At 36.1% G+C, this 24566-nt stretch overlaps 1 protein-coding gene across 2 annotated transcripts in view; it reads left to right on the plus strand.

Annotated features, from left to right (window-relative positions):
• LOC150105817 (uncharacterized) overlaps window positions 1–24566 on the plus strand; it is a 184433-nt gene that overhangs the window by 139413 nt on the left and 20454 nt on the right. For both annotated transcript variants that reach the window (XM_090394358.1, XM_090394359.1), the window contains exon 10: window positions 12472–13046. In XM_090394358.1, coding sequence (XP_090250484.1) covers window positions 12472–13046 — 575 coding nt within the window. The remainder of the gene's footprint in view (window positions 1–12471; window positions 13047–24566) is intronic.

The following is a 24566-nucleotide window of genomic DNA, read 5'->3' on the forward strand; positions in this document are numbered from 1 at the left end:
ATCACCTTCAAATTCATAAGTTTCAACAGTTTATTGCAAATAGTCTTATAAAAAGTAATGCATAACTTGCAAAAATGCCTAATCTGGCACTTGCACACAGAACTGGCAATTATTATCCTTTGCAACAATATCAATCTGAGTAGAAAACCTTGTCTCATTGGAATGTCTCACGTTATTTAAATGAGATTTCATTAGGCTGCACATAGATTTGCATGTTAGATTTCACAATTATAAGAACCGAAGGAATATTAGGAAGATACAGTTGAATGACTTCTAATCTGATAAAAACATTTTTACTTTTCAGATTTTTTGATATTTTAAAAAATTTTGAAAGGTTTAACACAATGAATTTTTTTAATACAGAAGAAAAAGTTTCTACTATTCATATTCGGAAAAATGTAGTTAAACTTTAAAGAAGCTAAAACAAATTAAAAATGATAATTTAAGTGTTACATTCTCATTATTATTATTATTATTATTATTATTATTATTATTATTATTAACATCTGACCTCCATGTGGGAAGTACACGCTATTGCATGCAAAGCTCATTCGACCATGCCTTAAACTGATTCATTGTGTTTATATTCACAACATATTCAGGCAATGCATTCCATTAACCAACCACTCTCCATGTAAAGAACCTACTCCTCACTCCTCTGCTAACTCTCCTCATATGGTTTCCAGGGATGGCCACTTGTCTTACCCTCCCCTCCCCTCCTATGAAAAAGCTCTTCCATGTCAACCTGATAACAACCCCTGACTAGCTTATATATCTCAGTCATAACCCTCCTCTTCCTATTCATGAGGTTTTGCAATTTACGTTCTCTCAATCTGTCCTTATACTCCAAATTTTCCAAGATCACTGACCAACTTGGTGAATCTTCTCTGGACTCTTTCTAACATATCCTTGTCACAATGAAAATACACTGAACAAATCTGTGCACAATAATCCATATCAGGCCTGATCAAGGCCTTATACAATGGCATCATAACTTCTTTATTTCTGCATGTAGGGTCCTACGCATCATTGCCATTATCCAATGTGACATCTTCACAATTTGTGCAATGTGGCCCATGAATTTCATATCCTTGTTTACCACCAATCCCAGATCTTTCATATCCTCTACCTCCTTTGAAGTTTCTCCACCAAGTGTATACTTTGCATCCATTGTTGCTTACCAAATTTCAAAACCTTACACTTTACAACATTAAACTGTCAGTTCTACTTACCTGCCCATTTCATGCAATCTATTCAAGTCCTCCTGCAAGCCCATAACATCTGCTTGACTCTGCATTGCTCTCCCCAATTTTGCATCTGCAAACAGCTACATATCACCAGTTAAATCCATCCCAATATCATTAATATACAAATTGAACAACAATGGTCCTAAAACTGACCCCTGCAGCACACCACTAGTGACCTTCCTCTTAAGGGATACTGCATCCTCCAATACAGTTTTCGGATACCTATCTGACAGTCAGTCACTGATCCAACTCAGAAGTCTGTCATCCAATTCCGTATGTTTTAATTTATTTAACAGCTTGTCATGTGGCAGTCTATCAAAAGCTTTTGCAAACTCTAAGTATACCACTGTATATGTATCTCCCTTGTCCAAGACATTTGTCACCTTGCTATAGTACATAAGTAAGTTAGTAAAACATGATCTCCCTTTAACAAACTCATGCTGATAACCACGGAGAATGCTGCTGTTATCACCCCATTTCTATATCCTAGTTCTGACCAATTTCTTCAGTACCTTCACCATAACTCTATATACACAGATTGGTCAATAATTTACAGCCACAGCCTTATCACCACCTTTGTTGTTGTGCTATTGTAAAACTTATTAAACAGGCATGCCAATGCTACTGCCAACTCCCTTAAGATGCATGGTGATATGTCATCAAATCCTATCACCTTATTGACATCAAGGTTATTATTTCCTCAAATAGTTCCTGCTGACTCACAGTTAAGCCAACCATCTTAAATAACATTGTCATATATATCAGAATAAGGCAAATATGATTTAACTACTTTTTTGTGACTGTTTCCTATGAACTAAAGATGTCATTTGGTTCCAGTTTTGTTGTTCTTAACGTCAACTTATTTTCCATGTAAGTGTCTGTTATCTGTGATGATCTTAGACATGTCTGGATTAAACTTAAATCTGAAAATTTAGATTCATAACAATGGCTCATTATGGATCATTAAGAAGTAGGAGCTATCAAAAAAAAAAGTTGTAAAGGGTATATAAAGAGAAAGGTCATGAGTAGTACAAGACTTATGCAAGAAAGGTTACCAGCATGTTAAGGAAGGCGAAATCATATTATGAGAGGAGATTAGCCAATGAGGCCAAAGGTATGGCATTTATTTGCCATACCTTCCTATCAAATGGCTACAGGGCCAAAAAGATTAACAAAATAATTTTTCCTCTCACTCGCATTCCTCCTAACATTTAGATTATAGTAATGCTTTTACTATTCCATGTATCCAGGATGCCTCATAAAAAAAATAGCCAGAACTTTAAAAAAATATAATCTCTGCACTACTGTCAAACTTGATACGAAACTGGCTTCTTTCCTCAGGATTGACTCCTTTCCTTCTCTGTTCCAGGTATATACAAGGTTCCTTGTTCTTGCAACTTTTTGTATTATGGACAAACTGGAAGATCTACCAACATCTGGCTTTTTTTATATCTGATCCACACACACACACACACACACACACACACACACAAAAGGTCACAAGACCTATAATCAGATTAGTGCTGTGTGTAGGCAAGAGATCTCAAAGAACATAAGAAATATATCTGCTGCCATAACTACAGTCAGTCAGGTTTAGCTGATCACGCCTTGGACACCTTGCATGGAAATGAAATGGGAAGAAAACTACTATGCTTCACCACAGCAAACACAAACTTGAAAGGTTTTTTTTCAGAATTGTTAGTGCATTAAAAAAAATTTAAATAAATATGAATGTATCAAACTTCCCAAGATTTGGGAAACAGTAATTATTAAACCTCCTATCCAAAAGCCAAGGCTAGCTACCAGATACAGAGGACACCCCCTCTTTGGGTTTTAGATTTCAGTCTAAACATTTTCTACTTGTTGTTTATTTGTGTTTGATAGAATTTTGGTATTGTATAAAATACAATACACAATAAATAATTTTGATATTGTATCCCAAATAATTTCTCTGTGACAGGGACAAGGTAGTGAACAATTTGTGTTGGATCACTACTGACTGCAAATAATTCAGCTTTCCTTTCCGTTTGATCTCTATAGTTAGAAAAGGAAAGCCAGTCGAAATCCTTTCCTTCATGGTTATACTGTGATCAGCATTCATTATTAAAATTATGGAAACAACTATTATAGTACCATGTTCTAGTAAAACTTCAGTTTAATATAAACCAATAATAATAACAAAATAATTACTCAGTGAATTCTAGCTTTGAAGTAGTAAGTTTGTTTGTTTGCTTGTTTTTTCACTATAGGTCAACCAGTAATTTAATGGTTGACCAAATTAATGTAACTTTAGCATACTATGTAGATTGTAATGTAGCTTGTTTCTTTGTTTATATGTTGATTGGATTTTAACGGTATAGATGCGAACACAGATTGATAAGAAAATAACTATTTATTGACTTAATTGCTAATATTTTGCTGGTATTCTATCCAGCATCTTCAGACCACACAAACAAAGTTTGTTACAGTAGCGTGACAACCACGATCCGGTATAACAATGGGACTAGTATGAGCAATTGTAGCATGCAACACAAAGACTAAATTCCTAATTAGGTGCCATTTAAATTGAAAAAAAAAAAAAAATGAGAGAGAAAGCAGGTATTAATTTGGTCTCAGGATGACTGTGACATCTATAAATCTTTAAATCTATAAATGACTGTGTAAATCTACCAAAGATTTGGGAGATTTGTACAGCCATACTTGTTGAGGTTTAGTATATGTTTCAAGGCCTCTGCGATCCCAGGAACAACCCCCTCTGACTTGTAAAAGCTTTTGTGCAGCACTTTTGTCATTTTCCAATCGATCCCGTGTGTGTGTGGGGGGGGGGGGCTATCCAAAGCATGGTCTGCTAGACCTGACTTGCCATAGCGAAAGTGCTGGATATATTTTTGGTGTTCACTAAGGTGGATGTCCACAGTTCTTCTTATCTGTCCATAGGTTCAATGACATGAACAGGACACTTCATAGACTCCTGGATGTGATAAAGGAGAGAATCTGTCCTTAGGTGAATGGATGAGAATTGCCAATTTCACATAAGGTTTTAAATATGGTGCGTAGTTGGTGTTTGTTAAGCACTCTAGATATCTTTTCAGATGTGCCTTTAATGTATGGGATGGTGACAATTTTGTTGTAGTCTTCCGTGGTAGACAGTGGGGGGGGGGGATTTCTGGGGAGCATTTAGTATTTTATCTATCTTATGGAGATTATAGCCATTGGTCAAGAAGGTGTGATGTAGGTGAGAAAGTTCAGCAGTGAGAGCAATGTCACATTTTATATTTTTGATATGTTTTGTGGGAGATATTTTTTAAACCACAGCCTCACTATTATTTATTGTGGTGTCTTTCATGGTTGACATTGTCAGGAGAAAGCAAAGCAGAGGCATACAGTAGAGATGAATGAACTTGTGGACATAACTTTCACACAGGAAGTGTCCATGCTCCACATGGACACTTCCTGTGTGAAAAGGAAGTGTCCATGTGGAGCATGGACACTTCCTTTTCACACAAGTAAGGACACTTCCTGGAAGAGGAAGTGTCCTTACTCTTCCAGGTCATGCTTGGACACTTCCAGTCCAAGCATGACCTGGCAGAATAAGCAGTAACAGTTATTTGCCATTTAGCTGAGAAGCCTCCTGGCACCATCAGGTGCCAGTCTCATGTACTATTTAGCAGTCCCTAGAATGGAGGAAGTGCTGACTCCTAGTTAATTATGTGTTCAGCATGTCCAGTGAGGCCATCATCTGTACTGTATATGTGAAGAGAAGCAGGAAGAACAGAGAAACTTTTATATAGGTTATGTCTGTACTAAATAAACATACAGGGTGTTCGGGATAAATTTGACAGTTTCGTAAGGAAAAAGAAAATCTTCTTTGTATCTATTAAATTTAATGAATTGACAAAAAACATTACAGGCAGAGTTAATTACAATACTATCAACAAGATTTACTCAAAATAACCACCATTAGCATCGATCACAGCTTCAATTCTGCTTCGGAACCTCGAACAAGCTGATGCTACAGTCTCCCTGGGAAGGGCCGCAAAAACTGTTTTAATTTTATCCATTAACTGGGCTTTTGTATTACTGGAAGTGCGATTGGTGTCTTTTTCAACTGCGCCCCATACAAAATAATCCATGGGGTTAAGGTCTGGGGAGTTTGGAGGCCAAACATTTGGACTGGTGAAGTCGTAGAAATTTTCAGACAACCATTTTTGACTTTTCCCAGAGGTGTGGCAAGGGGCCGAATCCTGCTGCCATACATACGGCCTACCATTGGCTACCCTTGTTATCCAGGGCTTGACTACAGTTAGCAACTCCACGAACAAAGCCCGAATTCCAATGCCAGGGTTCTTCAACACCTGTTCCTGCAGATTTGCGAGGAATTCTGCTGTACGAACGCAATCAGATCGTCTGCTAGGGATCTTTCTTCTTGCTACATCCTCGTAGTCACCATTGCAAGTCTCTAGTTCATGCCTGATTGTTTTTACTGTATTCAGGGAGCATTGGGCAGCAGTCGTAATATCCTTATTTTGATGGCGGGCACGAATCATCATGATACAAGTTATTCTCTTCCATGATTCAGGTGGGTTCCAGCTATCCATCCTTTCTGACATCTTGTATATGAATGAAGAAGGGTCCAAACTTTTAAATGAAGAGAAGTGTGTGTTAATACATGTAACTTACGGAAAAATATAATTAATTATAAATATGTCAAATTTATCCCGAACACCCTGTAATAGTCACACAATTTTTAAACCACTCTTTAAACTAAAAACCCTCAGCCATTCTCTGAGGATAAACTCCCTCCATTGACATGTCCATGAGTATGTAGAATATCTCGTGCCTGCAACTCAGCATACTATTGACAGAAAGAAAGAACTGTTTACATCTGCTTTGAAGAACTTAAGAATATTCACAAATGCTGTCATCATTATGGTAAGCCAGGATTAGTAAGCCACATGTTGGATACCCCCTTTATGCAGGATTAGATGAAAGAAAAATATAGTACAAACACAAAATCTGTTACAAGTTTGAGAAATTATTTTTAGTCAGTATCAGAAATGAAGTATTGCATCTCCCACAAACAAAAAAAAAAAAGAACTCAACAAGTATGACTGTATTCATTTACTCAATATTTTTGTGAAATAGTCGCTGTAGACTTGTGTGAGTGGACACTACATTACTTCTTCTGTTTGTTACAGTTTTGAATTGTTTCCACAACTACTCAGTTGTATCTTGGTGAGACCTTGAAATTCTTAAGCTGTGTACCACATTGTGGGAACTGTGCTCCATGAAATTGATGAAGTCAGGGATCTGGAGGAGTAGTAGATAGAGAGCTGAAGTTTAGAGGGCATATTGCTAAAGTAGCCAGGGTAGCTCATGGGATTACTTGGTTATTGAAGAATACACTAACAAGCAGAGATAATTATTATTATTATTCAGGCCTCATGGAGTCAAGAGACTCATCCTTCCTAGGAAACATAAAGCTAATCATACCACTCCTTGAACTCATTGACCATTCTCGCTCTCACCACTCTATCAAGCAATGGTTTCCACCACCCTCCATGCAAAGAAACCACTCCTCACCCTCTTGTTCACAGCTTCCTTTCGTACTTTCCAGGGATGGCCCCCTTGTGATCACTCCCTTCCCCTTTTCCACCAAATGAAAGAGCTCCCCAATATCAATCCTGTAACCATCTCTCAACAGTTTAAAAGTCTCAATCATATCACCTCTCCTTCTTCTATCTACCAAACTCTGCAGTCCATATTACCTCAGCCAATCCTCATAACTAACATTGTACAGTTATGAACCATCTTTGTTATCCACCTCTGTACCATTTCCACAGTTAATTTATCCCCCTTCAAATCCTGAGGACCAAATTTGAAAACAATAGTCTAAGGGTGGTCGGATCAGGGTCTTATACAATGGAATGATAACTCTTATCTCTGCATGTCAGTGTCCTTCTCAGTATTGCAGCAATCCTCTGGGTTACCTTCACCACCTTTGTAATATGTTCCCTGAATTTCAGTTTTCTATCAATCATCATTGAAGGTTTCATTAAAGTTTTTATAAAGTCTTTATAAAGCCTTGATACAACTACATCTGGATTACTGTTGGTCTGTTCACTAGGTTTCTTGGGGATGAGGATCTAGAGGTGAGTGAAATAGATGATCAGTGGTCTGTGGAATACTCCCTCTGAATATAGCATAAAGGTTTGTGGATTGCAAAAGTTGGTTAATAGGTGAAAAAGAGGAGATATGATAGAAGCTTTAAGTTACTTAAAGGATTTTATAGTATTGACGCAGGGGAAATGTTTCAGCTCTTTGCTAATGGAAGCAAAACAAGAGGTGGAAGTTGGATAAGTATGTGGTTAGCAAGGGTGTGAAGATTACATTTTTCACTTGGAGAGTGGTGAATAAATGAATGGGTTGCCTTAGTCAGTTGTTAGTACTTTATTAATGGTTTCAAGGAGAGGTATGATAGATATTATGTTGATAGTTTGGGTCTCCCGTGATGAGTCTTAGGACTCCATGGAGGTGCCCATGCAATAATAATAAAATCTTGTTCTGTGGGAAGTACTGTTTTACTCAAAGGATGCTGGACTGAAATCCAGTGAAATAGAAACAGCTTAATAAACAGCATTTGGGAATAAGGAAAATTAATTTCTCCAGTTCTTGAGAGATAACTATCTCAGGTAACATGTAAAGAAGGGCACATGAGAATTGAGAGTTTTAGATCTGATCATATCATCAGAGAATGTAATTGTATGTGGAGTTTCACACCTCCCTCCAGGTGGTGAGAGTGATCATAAAGTGATCATCTGGGTTGTGACTAGCTATATGCAGACTTCTGTGAGGAAAGGATATATGTGGAATTATAAGGCTGGTGACTATGACAAGCTTAGAAGACAGCTTGGAGCTATAGCATGGAATAAGGAGTTTATCAGTAAGGAGATAAATGCTGCTTGGGAACTGACAAAAAAATACATAACAGCATCAGTGTGAATGTATTCCTGAAGACCAAAAGTCTGAATAAGGTAGGTGTAAAATGGATGAATGAGGGGGATAAGCATGAAATCTGGAAGAAGGTACTTTGGAAGCAGTACAAGATGAATGAATAATGGTAATAATAATTAGTTAAATAAAGAGTATAAAGAACAAGCCAGGAGAGTGGCTTAGTTGGAAGGAACACAAAAGTGCAGTATTAGCAGAAATTGACAAAACAGGCAAAGAAAAACCCTGCAGAGTTTTTTAGATATGTGGCAAGTAGAAGGAAGAATGATCATGGTAAGATGATGTTAATGAATGAAAATGGCAGAATGGTAACTGCTGCCGAATGTTGTTGAGATATTCAGTGATCAATTTATAAGGATGTTTCATCCTGATCAGGGTGGAATCACGAGGAACTTAACACGTTCATTGCCCAGCTGAAAATTGGAATTTCGTGTGGTGGCCAAATTTTTTTTACTTGATAGTGATGTCTATGCAATAATGCGTGATCGGCCGTTTGGTGAGAACTCGCATCACGTGATATCGCGTGATTGGCAATGAACGTGTTAAGTGTAGAGGACATAGGAGAGGATGGCTCAATTGTGAGTGAGCATGAGGTATTTGAGGAAATAAACAACCTTGATGTCAACAAGGCAATAGGATTTGATGACATAATCACCACACATCTTAAGGGAATGTTCCAGGGAATTGGCAGTAGTATTGGCATGCTTGTTTAATAAGAGTTTTACAACAGCACAGGTTTGAATGGAGTGGAAAGAAGGTAAAATTGTTCCATTGCATAAAGGTGGTGATAAGGCTGTGGCCTCAAATTATAGGCCAATCTGTATATTTGGAGTTGTGGTGAAGGTACTAGTCAGATTGGTGAGAAGTATGATATGGAATTAGGTTGAAAACAGCAGTATTCTTTATTGTTATCAGTATGGGTTTGTTAAGGGGAGATCATGTTTTACTTATGTACTATAACATGGTGACGAATATCTTGTCTGGGGAAATGCATATATACTGGTGTACTTGGATTTTGCAAAACCTTTTGATAGGCCCCCACAAGACAAACTAATAAATAAATTGAAACAGATCGGATTGAATAACAGACTTCTTAGTTGGATCAATGACTTGCTGTCAGATAGGTATCAGAAAGTTGTATATGGAGGTGAGGTATCCTGTAAGAAGAAGGTCACCAGTGGTGTACTGCAGGAGTCAGTTTTGAGACCATTGTTGTTCAATATGTATGTTACTGATGTTGGGGTGGGTTTAACTAGTGATGTGCAGCTGTTTGCAGATGATGCAAAATTGGAGAGAGCAATGCAGAGTTAAGCAGATGTTATGTCCTTGCAGGAGGACTTGAATAGATTGCATGAATGGGCAGGTAAGTGGAACTATCAGTTTAATGTTGCAAAGTGTAAGGTTTTGAAATTTGGTAAGCAATGATGGAATGCAGAGTATACACTTTGGTGGGGAAACTTTAAAGGAGGTAGAGGAAATGAGAGATCTGTGAGTGGTGGTGGACAAGGACCTGAAATTCAGGGGCCACATTACACAAGTTGTGAAGACTTCACATTGGATAATGGTAATGATGGGTAGGACTGGTTATGATAAAATTGTATAAGGCCTTGATCAAGCCTCATATGGATTATTGTGCACAGATCTGGTCACCGGGTTTTCATGTTGACGAGGATATGTTGGAAAAGGTCCAGAGAAGATTCACAAAGGTTCTCAGTGGTCCTTGGAATGTAGAGTATGAGGACAGATTAAGAGAATGTAAATTTCAAAGCCTCGTGAATAGGAGGAAGTGGGGGGGGGATATGATTGAGACATATAAGCTAGTCAAGGGTTGTTATCAGGTTGTCATGTGGAAGAGATTATTATTATTATTACACTCTCCATGGAGTCAGCAGACTCATCGTGGGAGGTTCATTCAGATGACAACACATTTATCATATGGAATCTTCAAGTCCTTAACATTCCTTGCATTAACAACACATTCTGGTAATGTGTTTCATTCACTGACAATTCTCCATGTAAAAAATCTACTCCTCACACGACTCTTCACATAACTTCCACACTTTTACATAACTTCCAGATGACCTCTGGTTCTTCCCCTCTCATCTTCTACTCTTTTTATAATCCCCTCTGGATTAATCTGATAAAATCCTCTCACTAACTTAAATGTCTCTATCACATCACCTGTTTTCCTCCTATCCAACAAACTCTGCAATCCACATTTCTTCAACCTTTCTCCATAGCCAGCACTCCAAAGTCTCGACATTGTCTTTGTCACTTGCCTCTGGACCCTCTCCAATGTTTCCACATCACACCGAAAACCAGGTGACCAGATCTGACCAAATAGTCCAAGTGTAGTCTGACCAGTACCTTATACAGTGGCACAACCATTCTTTATCTCTACATTTTAGAGTACTTCTTATCATAGCAGTACTCTAACAAGGTGCAGCCTTCGCAGCACTAGCAAGATGTCCTCTAAACTTCAGTCTACTGTCAACCATCACTTCCAAATCTCTAATCTCATCCACTTCCTGCAATACAACACCATCAATATCAGTGGTGGCCCGTGAAGCTTTAAGTGGGGGTGCTGCTTATACAAAAAATTTTTAAAAAATTCTTTTTTTCCTAATCAGTAACCAATTTATTAATAAATAAATCTAGAGATTTAGATTTGTTAGTGATTAGGAAAAAAAGAATTTTTTTAAAATTATTTTGTATAAGCAGCACCCCCACTTAAAGCTTCACGGGCCGCCACCGATCAATATAGTGTGTGTGTGTTGTGTTCCATCAAGTCATTTTTGACTCCTGTTGATTCTATGAAATACGTTTATGTCCCTGGCCATATCTTTCAGAATTTCCAGGTGCATTCCAGTTGCTTCTTTAACTCCATCCACCCATCTAATTCTTCGTCTTCCTCTTCTGTTGCTTCCATCAACTTTAGCAAGCCTCATCATCTTCTCCAGACTGTCATTTGCTTGAATAATATGTCCAAAGTATGACAATTTTTACTTGATGATCATAGCTTCGAGGAAGCAATCTGGCTTTATTCTGTCTATCACTGATTTAGTGATTTGCTTTGCAGTCCATGTTATTCTTAGTAAGCATCTCCAAACCCATAATTCAAATGCATCTATCTTCCTTCTTTCACTCTTTCTCAGGATCCAACTTTCACATCCATACCATACCACAGGGAATATCATTGCTTTCATGATTCTGATTTTTGTTGCAGATCTAATATCTTTATCTTTAAAGATCTTGCTTAAATTTGTCATTGCTTTCTTTCCGACTAATAATCTTCTAACTTCTTCAGTAAAACCCATCTTTATCAATTTGGGATCCTAGGAGCACAAAATTGTTAACTACTTCCATTTTCTCCCTGTCTACTTCAAAATCATTAAGTTCACATGTTGCCATGACTTTTGTCTTTTTGAGGGTTAAGTTTAAGGCCATATTTAGTGCTTTCTTCTTTAACTTTCATAATAAGTTATTCCAAATCTTCTTTGCATTCTGCTAGGGTATCATCTGCATACCTCAAATTATTAAAATTTTAAATTATTAAATTATCAATATTTCTTCCACCAATTTTAATTCCAACTGAAGACTCCTCCAGTCCTTAAAATGTATTTGCTGTACAAGTTAAGCAAGTATGGAGATAATATGCATCCTTGTCGCACCCCTTTACCTATTGTGAAATACTCAGTTTCTCCAAGATTTGTTTGGACAGTAGGTTCTTGTTCATAATAAAGATTCCTCAGAAGGATAATGAAATGCTCTGGTACTCCCATTGTTTTTTTCATAAAATGAGGGAGGGGTAGAACAAGGGGTCATTGCTGGAAACTGTATAAAGAGGGTGTGAGCAAAGGAGTGAGGAGCAGGTTCTTTGCATGGGAAGTGGTTGGTGAGTGGAATACATTGCTTGAGTGTGTTGTGAATGTAGACACATTGAATCATTTTAAGGCACGATTGGACTAGAGCATTGCTTGAAACATTTTATGTTTCAAACAATGCTTTAGTCCTTAAGTTATATTAAATATAGTATTTTATAAGGAGTTGAAAGATGCCTTTTATTAGAGCATGCCAGATTACAGATTTCCAAATAACTAAACATTTACTGTATAAGCAATGCATCATATTCAAATATAGAACACTGGAAGGAAACATAATTGTGTATTATTTTTATATTCATATTAACTTACAATTTATGTTTTATTTTCAGGAGGGTATATAGCACTAGATGTGGATATTCAAATGGAAGAGCAGCCATGAAAGAAGACCCATTTCTTCGTAATGCAGTTAGCTGTAGTTCAAGTGGTTCAGAAAGGGACTATTCCTTAGTAGAGCTTGAAGATGGTGAAAATGGAACAAAGCAGACTGATATAGTAAATAGCGAAAGAATTCGACAAAAAGAAAATCATCAAGAACAGTGGCAAAAAAAAGAAAGAAAATTTTCAAATGGTAGTAGTAAAACTCTTGATGAAGGACAAATAAAAAAAGAAGAGGAATGGATAGCAGAAGAGAAACGGAAATTAGAAGAAGAGCATAGGAAACTTGAAGAAGAAAAGAAACATTTAGAAGAAGAAAGACAGAGGTTACAACTAGAAAAAAGGCTGCAGAGCACTCCCACTCATGACACACTTGAAATTGCTGCAAGAGGAAATTTCCTTTCTGAACTTCAGCGAGTTGCAGCAAGGATAAACACAAAAGAAGTGGAAGCAGAGGTGATAACAAAAGAAAGAGCACCAGTCACCAACATTACAAATACAAGGCTTCAAAAAATTCCTTTATTACAAGGTAATGGCTTAATACTTATACATGTATGTGTATATATATATATATATATGATGAAACCTTGAAAAGTGCTATTATATGGTGAGATTAGTTACATATTTAATGTAACAGTAAAAATAAAGATAACCTTCTTCATATTGGGGAAGAACTAGAGCTCATCCCTGGAAACTGCATAAAGAGGGTGTGAATAGGGAAGTGAGAGGCAGGTTTTTTCGTGCAGAGTTGTAAATGATTGGAATGCCTTGCTTGAGAGTGTGGTGTCTGCAAGGAGTTTGAGTGTGTTTAAGACACAGTATGATGAGCTGTGTGTGTGATAAAAGGACCTCCCAGATGAGTCTTTGACTCCATGAGGTCTTGGGATAATAATAATAGTTTAATTTGAATAAGTGTTAATTATACAGCGGAACCTCGGTTGTCGAACGCCTCTGTTCTCGAACAATTCGGTTCCTGAACATATTTTCAACAAAAAAACGCCCCAGTTTCCGAACCGGGCAAACCAATTTCGGTTCCTGAACAGGCAAACGGCAACCTCGTGCTGAGCTGTAAGGCGGGAAAGCATCAGTTACGTGGCAGCCTTCGTTCAGTGCAGACACCTCCTCGAATTTGCAGTGAGTTTTCTTGATTTTCTTTATGTTTTTTTTTTTCATAAATTATTATTAATTAAGCCACCATGGGGCCACAGAAAAATAGTGATGGCAGCAAAGTGAAAAGAAAAGTTGTTAGAATCGTGATAGAGATGAAAAAAGAAATCATATCCAAACATAAAAATGGCGTTCGTGTCTCAGATCTTGGTATGCAGAGCAAAATCAACGATCTGTACAATACTCAAAAATAAAGAAGTGATCAATTTTCGTCAATATTTTATCTATTTATTGTGTTTATTCTTTTTATGTAAGATTTTATGCATTTTCATTATGTCTGCATACGATCTTATGCATGAAGTACTGTTGTTTAAATAAACAATTGCCTGGGGTTCAGGAACGGATTAATCCATTTTACGTTAATTCTTATGGGAAAATAGTTTCAGTTTTCGAACAATTCGGTTTCCGAACAGCCTTCGGGAATGAATTAAGTTTGACAAATGAGGTTCCACTGTACTAAATATAGGAAACTTTTAATTAATGAGTGTAATTTTATTATAATGAGTGCTTTTTACTGTTTTCTGCGATCCTTTAAATGTGTTTTGTTTTGTTTCTGGTATGACCCACAAGAATGTGAACGAAGTGTAAGTGATAATGCATTTACATGATGACCAGCCATTTAGAAGAGAAAAGCAAAATGACAGTTTATCTACAGTTAACCCTAGAGTATTTATACATTTTTATGCTGGATAATGCAACAACTGAAAATTAATGTTGTATGAAATAATATATGCTACTGCCCCAAAATCACTCTAGTTATCACCCTTGCAAAAAAATAGTAGTTTGCCAAAGATGGAGACAGAGGGCTACCCATGGTAGTACCTTCAATTTGTTTGTAGATTTTGTTTTTCCAACTGAAATAACAGTTGGAAAAATGCAAGGATATTCGAATATCCTTGCGATATCTGGAGGGTAATCTTCATATAAATAATTGACTGTGTCAGTTAATGGAATATTGGTGAACAGAGAAATGATGTCAAAAATGACTAACATTTCATCTGTAATTTTAATATCCTTTATTTTTTCAAGAAAATCTGTTGAGTTTTTTATATAGGATCTGGAATGATCAGTGAGAGCACTTAAGGAATGTGATAATACTTTTGCAATCCAATAAGTTGGAGAATCAATGCAATTTACAATAGGTGGTACAGGACAACCTTCTTTATGGATTTTTGGGAGTCCATATAGATGAGGAGTTCTTCCAAAGTAGGTGCGTATTTTATCCATGTAGTTAGGATCCCAACTTATAACCTCATCAAGTAATTTATTTAGTTGTTTAATTTGTGAATTAGTAAGATTACGTGTGATCTCTTGGTAGGTCATGGTGTCTTCTAATAGGCTGGATACTTTTGTCTCATAGTCAGTCTTATTCATGATTACAATAGCTTTTCCTTTATCGGCCTTAGAAATGAATATTGTATTATCTTTTCTTAAAGAAGTTAGACCTTTAATTTCAGCATTTGATGAATTGCATGGAGGTAATGGAGGAGAGAATTTTGTTGATAGGAATATATGTTGGAATCAATTGATACTTTTTCGGAATTCTACCTATAGGTTCTGAGATTCCTGGAATGTACAGAATAGGAACTCTGCAGACTGTTGAAGAAACTGTAAGTATTGGAACATAAGAGTCAAGTATCTGTTGGATTTGATTGGAGTTGTAATCATTTCCTATTCTGTACATTCCAGGAATCTCAGAACTTATAGGTAGAATTCTGAAAAAGTATCAATTGATTCCAACATATATTCCTATTAACAAAATTTCTTCTTTATTACCTTCTACAAAGGATAAACTGTCTTCTCTATCTTTGGCTGGCGTTTACCAAATACTTTGCGAATGCAATGTCTCTTATTTTGGACAAACTGGCTTTTTTGGAAAAAAGAATAAAAGAACATCAATATTATATTGATTTTAACAAACTTCTGAAGTCTGGCCAGGCACAGCACAGTATTGACTCTACTCATAGTGTCCAGTGGGATAAAGCTGTTCTCCTCCATAGATGCAGATTCAAATATGAATGCTTATTCAAAGAAAGTTGTGAAACTGTCTTACACTGACCGAATTTAAATAGAAATGACTGTCTCTCTCAAAGATTTAGGAGACTTTTATCTTATGTAAAAAACCATTTATCTTAATAGATTAAATTTGTTATTTTCTATTATTTCCTAGCACGCAGTAACAATTGTATTTTAATAGGTGATCTACTGAGATTAAGAGACAAGGACTAGAGAGGTGAGAGAAAGGCAGGTAAATGAGAGAACAAGGAGGGAGTTTCAGAAGTGAGGGAATCAAGTGAGAAAGAAATGAACACAGTTGTGAGGTTGAGGTCCATGATGTATGAAGATTTGATGATTTCTGGTGTGCAGAATAGAATGTTGGGGAGTGCTTGCCTAGCACTTCTCAACATTCTCCTCAAAAAATGTGGTATTTAGAAAGTGACAAAATTTCTTTCCACCACTTAATGTGGTTTTCATAGACACTGATCAATATTGAACCATTTGGTCCATTTAGAAACATGTATAAGAGATGTTTTCCTGAAAGAGAACATCTGCTTTCAGTCTTCTTTGACATGGAAAAGGCATATGACACTGCCTAGAGATATGGCATAATAAAAGACCTCTTTAATCTTGGTCTGAGGAGGACATCTTCCTGTTTTTATTAAAAAATTTTGTCCCACCTGAGTCTTCCAATTCTCAGTGAGAAGCACATTATCTCTACCACATCATCAAGAAGAGGGAATTCCTCAAGGTTTTTGCTATCTGTGTTAATTCAGTCACTGAACAGCTTCTTCCCACACTAAGCAGTACTCTTTATGACAGTGACTTCACAATTTACTATCACTCTTGTGCAAGGGTAATTGAAAGACAACTTTAACAAGCAGTTAATCATGTCTCTTCATGGGCTCTTAGGAACGGATTCAAGTTTTCAGCAGAAAAAACTGTCTCCATACACTTCTGCTGAAAACATATCCTGATTTAAGAATGGGACAAAGTATTATTTTGATAGCACTAGAGGCTGAGTTCTCGTGACTCATCTTTGACTCATCAGAAAACTTACATTCTTTACACACATTTGTCAACTTAGAGACAAATGCAAAAGAACATTGAATTTCCTTCACACTCTATCCTCAACAGAATGGGTGATCAGTGTTCCTTGCTCCACTTTATTGTGCACTTGTATGGTCAAAGCTTGATTATGGATCCCAGATTTAGGATTCTGCAAGAGAGAGCATGCTCCAATTGTTGGACCCTATTCATCATTAGGGTATAAGAATAGCTATTGCTTTTTTTCACACTCACTCATTCAAAGTCTTAGATGAAAACAGTTGTCTGTTAAACTATACCCTAAAAATAAAGTTTCATCCAGAGCATCTTATGTAGACTAGTATCTTTTCTCTGCGTTGGGAAACTCAATATTACACACACTTCAGACTGCCAGTCCCTTTGGTATGCATGTTAAAGAGATTATGGAAGCTATTGGCATGAATGTTAAAAATATTACTTGCAATAAACATGGCAGGTTTACATTCTATCCTGTAACCTTTCACTTTGTCAACTACAAAAGTCTCATACTCCATCATATGTCTACCTGCAATTGTTTAATGCACACAAAGCAGTCCACTTTGATTTCTTGCCCATCTATTCTGATGGTTCAAGATCTGAGACCTCTGTTAGTTGTACTGCTTTGTTTCTTGACATTACTATATCCCACCAGATCCCACTTAACTGCAGTAATTATACAACAGAGTTGCATACCATTTAGCTTGTGTTTGTGCATATAAAAGAAAAACGCTACCAAAAGTGTGTAATTTATACAACTCATTGAGTTCTTTACGGGCCATCTCATCTTCTGTGTATAATCCACATCCAGTGCTTTGTGAGGTTTTACAACTGTTGTACAAAACGAAGACCCTTAATTTTGATATTCAAGTTGTGCTGGATTCCCAGCCACATTGGAATTAAAGGAAATGAGAATGCAACTGCTAGATCAGTTCTTACTTTTTCTATATACTGTTTGACAGTCCCATATATATACTTCAGACAGCTTATAAGTTCAAAGCTAATTATCCAATGACAGTCTTCATGGTAGGAAGTACTGTCAAATAAATTGCATGAGATTAAGCCTGAAATTAAGCATTAGAAGTTTAGTCAATGTAGAAACAGAAGAGAGGAAGTTGTTCTTGCTAGGCTCCATATAGATCACAGTCATCACACATTCTTATTTACTGAGGGCTGATGACCCACTTATGTGTAAAAAATGCAACACGTTTCTCATCATTTGTCATATTTTGGCAGATCACCAGCACTTCACACAACAGAAGAATGGAATTTTTACTTATCTGGATGAGTCATATACACTCAGGCAGATATTATGAGACTCAGACAAATTGCATGACATATTTAATTTTTTACAAAGAATTAATTTATTTAAGAACAATTTGATTATGAATTCTATTTTTGTATAAATACTGAACTGCTTAATTTATAATTTTTAAATTTGCTGTTAAGTACATATTATTATTTACAGTACATGCTATTTACTAATTTATCACTTTATTACTATTTATTATTACCTTCTGTACTGTTGTAACCTTTGCTTTGGTGCAGTATGACCTTTGCTGTCCTTGTGTCAAGAAACTATAAATCAATCAGTCAAGCTGAAGTGCATTGTGAATACTAGAAGTGTGAATGCACAAGGTTCCGTATGATAGAACAAAACATTAATTATTCACGATCAAATACTTTGCTAGTCTATAGATACATGAATTGATACAATTTGTGATTAGTTTCAGTGATCAGGCTATTTTGTGGAACTTGAGCAGAAATGCAGAATTTTAGTTGTATTCTTATTCCAGCTTGTGATTTTATTCTCTTAATCATACTAGTTTTTATCTAGCTCTTCACAGAATTAAGATTAATAATACATCCCATGCTTACTGGTGTCCAAAAAGCTAAGGACAAGCTACATTTTTACCTGTATGTGAAAAAGTGAAAACAGTTTCATGACTACAGCCAAATGTGGACATAAATTTATTGCCAACATACTAATAAATCATATTACACAAAAAATGTGCTATAAATTTTGCACAAATTAAATTGTAGTACCTTTTTGGCAAAAGTTACAAATTTCCTAAGGACATAGTTAAGGAATTAATGTACATGTTTACAGAAAAGTATGCGGAGAGACATTTCAGTATGGAATATATCCACCCCAAACTGCGATGCAGCTCTCACAATGTCATACCATGCTTACCACCAAGTGATTCAGGAGTTCTTGAGGCAAACTGGCCCACTCATCTTTCAGAGCAAGGATAAGGCCTTGTTTGTTGAAAGTTTTTCTACTTGGTTTAATCCTTTATCCAAGAGCAAACAAAGTTTGTGCCTGAAGTATTTTCAAGACTGGGGAAACTCATGGTAAGGTGGTATGACTTCACATCACTTGCCTTAGTATCCCATAATGCAAAGCACATCTCTTTGTGAACATGTATAATGCTGTGCATTATGGGAAGGGTCACTATCCAGACCAGTTTCAACCTTTATTGAGGTCTCATCAGTGGGAGCCAGACCAGAGGTGATACCAAGGTTGAAGCAAAGCAGAAGTCATATTTCCATATACGAGTTGCCAAAAGGTGTCACACCTTATTATTAAGATACTCTGGATTAGAGATAGATAGTTGTTGAAAGTTTTTCTTTATAAATTAAAGGTGCCAAGAAATTATATACTTGGTTTAATCCTTTATCCAATTGTAAGCAAACCAAGTTTGTGCCTGAAGTATTTTCAGGACTGGGGCAACTAATGGTTTAATCCTTTATCCAATTGTAAGCAAACAAAGTTTGTGCCTGAAGTATTTTCAGGACTGGGACAACTAATGGTTTAATCCTTTATCCAAATATATAATTTCTTGGTATCTTTAATTTATAAGGCCTTGTTTGTTTTCTGGAGGGAAATTTCAAGCAGCAGTGAATTTCCCTATTGCATCCTAAATGTGTTCTGTTGAAATCTGGTGAGCATGCTGACCAGATGACAATTCGATTAATATCCTCAGTCTCCAGAAGTATCTCCACTGTTCGTATACAATGTGATGTGACATTGTCATCCATAAAAAATGAATTCTTTGCCTACAGCACCATGGAACAATTGAACACAACGTTGAAGAACTTCTTTGCAATATTGTGCACCAGTCATAGTCCCTTTTTCCAGCACACTTGTAGCTCGGTGCATCCATTAAGCATAATGCCTTCCCACACCATGACCCCGGCACCGCGAGAATATTCTTGAAATGTATCCATTTCAAGAACGTTCTTGCGATGGTAAGCAGTATCACTTTCACTCCAGATCAAGTGTCTTCTAGAATCTGAGGAAATACTAAAACGACTCTCATCTGTAAAGAGTACATTAGCCCTCATTAGTATCTTGTCCAATTTTTATGGATATAACACCACTGAAAATGTGCTCTATAATGAGCTGTGGATAAAGGGATGCAGACTACAGGCCTTCAGGCCTATTTGTCCCAGCTCGGTGCATCCATTAAGTCTTGCCACAGTTTGTCGAGATATCTGCGTACCTGTGCTTGAATGGAGCTGACCTGCCATGGTGTGTCAATTACATTTTGCTGTTATAACCAAAAATTTGTCTTCATGCTCTGTGGTAGAGTGAAGATGACCTCTTAGCCAACATAGATCACATTCCATTGGTTTGAAACCTTGCCCAGATCCTGGATACAATGCTTTGTGAGACTCCAAACTCTCTGGCAGTAATTCTGCAGCCTTCAAGCTTTCCCAACAGTTCTTCGCCATGCGAAATCATCTAGATGATTGTCTTTGAGACATTACAAGACATCCAAGTTTGCAACTGGATTCCTTCATGAAAAGAGCTTCTTCAAACGCAGTTTGCTTAGAGCAGCCTTTTATCCTGTTGAGGGCTACCATGTATCCCTTTCGCATGTGATTCAAAAATCTGAATGTGTACCCACTTTCTACTCATAATTATCGGTTATACAAATTGTCCCAAGCTGATTCTGAATTTGCAGTTTTAATCTTCAGAAATAGTGTTTGTTCGTAGGTTTTGGGCCCATTGTATTTCAGAACAATATTTTAAGATACTGAGAAAGTTTCCATTCTATAACTTTCAAGACGTGCAGCAAAACTATCAAATTTTTGCATTCTACCAAGGGGAAATGCATTTTTCTGCCATTATACACAGAAAATAGTGTGTATCAAGTGCAGTATAAGTGTAACCTCTCTCATTATGAGAGAGGTTACAAGTCCCATTTCTTGCATGGTATTGAAATTAGACATAGAATCCTTTGGAAGGATAACCTAGCTAATTCACAGAAGTAGTTTTCAAGCATTAATGCCTATTCAAGGAAAGCTCTGAAGTCCTATTATATTACCCAATTCCCTAAACAGAATGAGTTCTTCTTTCGGCCATTTTCTGTCCACTGCTGGCCGAAGGCCTCCTCCAGTTTCTTCTACCTTTCTCTGTTCTTTGCAATGGTTGACCAATTTTTCCCAACAAAATTTGACAATTCATCACTCCACCTTCTTTTAGGATGTCCTCAGCCTTGTTTCCCTTCTTTTGGAATCCAGTTCATTAGTATGGTTGTCCATCACTCATCTTTTCTGGATAGACGTCCAGCCCATTTTAGTCGCTTGTGGTGAAGAATGATTTCAGGGATACGAGTCTGGCTTCTTATCCAGGTGTTTTGCTTCTTATCTTTTAATGTGATGCCCAGCATCAGCATCTCCATTTTTCTTTGAGTTGTTGCTTATTTGTCAGTGCTTTTGTTAGAGACCAAGTTTCACAACCATATGTGATGACTGGAAGCAGTGGCGGCTGGGGAAAATTTTAAGTGGGGGTGTGCATATATTAAAAAAAAAAAAAAAAAAACTTTTTTTTTCCTAATCAGTAATGAATTTATTAATAAATAAATTTACATATTAAAAATTGCTTTATTAAAAATATTTCATCCTCACCACGAACAAACACCAATAATAAAAGTTTTGTATCAATAGCAATGACAATTATCGTTTCGTGTAATGATAATTGAAAAATATAATTCTTTTCATATTTTCAACAGTGACACTCATCATAATTCAGCCTTGTATCTATAATAAATAAATAATTATATGTTATTTTAACAAAATAAAATAAGATTTACAAAAAAGCGCGTAAGATTACTAAAAATACACTGCCATTTGAGCAATTACAGTTGGGAATGACGTAACATGTAATGACAAGAGCAAATGAATATTCCCTAAACGGAATGAGTTCTTCTTCTTTCAGCCATTTTCTGTCCACTGCTGGACGATCGATCGACAAGGCATTAGATGCTGGACGAGGCGTTAGATCGCAGTGTATTTGTTTCGTAATCTAAAGCGTTAATCGAACAATTTCCAATTAACTATTCAATCAGTGTCAAAACACAAGCTGTAACCTTTAACATGTTGTATTGCATTTATATAATGTTGCAAGCATTGTTATTATTTATAAACACAAACAAAATTTAATTTTTTCCTTGGGGGTGCTGCAGTGTCGCAGTGCTTATGTACAGGCCGCCACTGACTAGAAGTATACAACTAGTTAGATGTCTTCTTTTTTAAACAGAGTGGGACAATTTTGAAAATTGCTTTTCAATTTTCTGAAAGTACTCTAGGCAAGTTGAACTCTTCTGTTTATTTCCTTTACAGTCCACAGTTTAGATCAATGAGATAATCTAAATAGTATATGAAGAGACTCTTTCCAAGAAATTGTTTTCTATTATTATGTTTTTTGGTGTTACAAAATGATTAAACATGATTTTAGTTTTTTCTCTGTTTTTTTTTTAGACTAACTATTCTGCTTTCATGATATAGGTCTTCTGGAGTATTTGCAAAAATTATGATATCACAGTGGCGTAGCCAGGGGGGGTGGCACTTTTCATGTGAGACACACTTTTATTTTTCGACGATTCTTCTATTTAGGTTAACTTAGTAATTTTATTACTTAATTAATAATTAGTTTTCAACAACTAGAATAAAATAATACAACTAAAATAAACATAAACATAGTGTTTTAATTTCTTTCCCTACGTCATTTTGACTTTTTGTAATATTTTTGGTGTGTATTGAGAAGGGAGGCAAACTCAGGGACTGCCCCAGGCGGCAAAAGCTCTAGCTATGTCACTGTAATATCATCTGCATATTTTAGATGTATTAAGTTTCTGTTATTAATTTTTATACCAAGGTGTGTACAGTTTATATTATTAAATATTTCTTGAAGGACTGCTGTAAAGATTTTGGGTGATAGAGAGTCTCCTTGTCGGACACCTTTTTCAATTGATATTTTATTGTTACTTGTGTGAAGTTAGATTGTTGCTGTTGCAGTGTGGTATATTTCCTGGAGGAGGTCCATATATTCTCCAGGAGCTCCCCGACTCTGGAGTGCTTTGATTATTGCATTAGTTTTGATGTAATCAAATGCTTGTTCATAATCAATAAAGACTAAACAGAGAGGCAATTGGTTTTTTCTGCTTTTTTTCTATTTGTTTTACTGCATGAATATGATCAATTGTGTTAAAGCCTTTATGTAATCCTGTTTGTTATTACTTTTGTGTTAATTTTGTACAGATATAGAGAATACTAATTGGTCTATAGTTCTTTACTTCTTCTTTGTCTCCTTTTAAAATAACAGTATCAGAGTAGCATTTTTCCAGTTTTATGGAAAAATTTCTGAGATTCCTTGTAATTTGTATGTATTATTGATATACACAATTGTATATTAGTCCATTTAAAAGGATTTTAATAGTTTGATAACACTTTGTCTTGTTCAACTGGATATGAACTATTGGGTCAGGGGTTCCCAACCCTATGCCCGCAGGCACCATGGCGCCTGTCGACCAATTTGTGTGTGCCCGCCACTGTTCAACCGTGTGCCATATAGTTTGAAATAATCAAACAACAATTTATGGCATGCTATATGATGCATGCATTAATGACACATGACGAGTATTAAATGCATACAATGTAAAGTAGATGCGCATTCAAAGTTGTTCATTCCAGTTTAAGAACTGGAATATCATCATATTCTCCTAATTATGAAGCACTGGCCAATGAAATGCAATGCCAAAGATCACACTAACTTACATATATATATATATATATATATATATATATATATATATATATATATATTTAAATTTTTATATAATGTAAACTTTGTATGTATTCATTTAACAAAAGAATTCAAAAAATTTGCTTTAAAAAATAGATGGTGTCCATCGCCCTACCGGTATTTTAGAATGTGCTCTAGGAAACAAAAAGGTTGGGAACTCCTGTATTGGGTGATTGTTGTAAAAGTCACACCTCTGTTTTTTTTAAAACTAGTTGTATTTATTATTTTTTTTTTTATGTGACAGCCATGAATGGTTGTAAACCTATACTGTATTAGTAATGGTGGGCTAAGTAATTTAAGGTTGTTTTTTTTCCTATTAATATTATATATATATATATATATATATATTTTGTATTTTTTTAAACTTCTTTTTACATAATCCGGAAACTCTGCTCTAGAGACTAAACATGGATCTTTTTCAATCCACTTCAGGCCTCCAATAAGTGGGATGGTATTCTCTTTGTAGGTGATGAAATTGATCTCCCATCTAAAAACAATCATAAACATCTATGTTCATAATGGGATCTGAATTAACAGTCTATTGGTTGATGAGTGAATATTCTAACCAGTCATCCAAAAGAAAGAAATCACTTTGCCAGCAGCACCCATACTGTATTCCCAGCACACAGTATGTTGTGTGCTGGGAATACTGGGGGTTAACTCTTGGAAACTAGTTGTATTTATTTATTTATTTTTTTATGTGACATCCATGAATGGTTATAAACCTAT

This window comes from Typopeltis vanoorti, chromosome 6 (assembly GCF_054136105.1).
Source record: "Typopeltis vanoorti isolate ZY-2024b chromosome 6, IOZ_Tvanoo_1.0, whole genome shotgun sequence".
Taxonomy (NCBI): domain Eukaryota; kingdom Metazoa; phylum Arthropoda; class Arachnida; order Uropygi; family Thelyphonidae; genus Typopeltis; species Typopeltis vanoorti.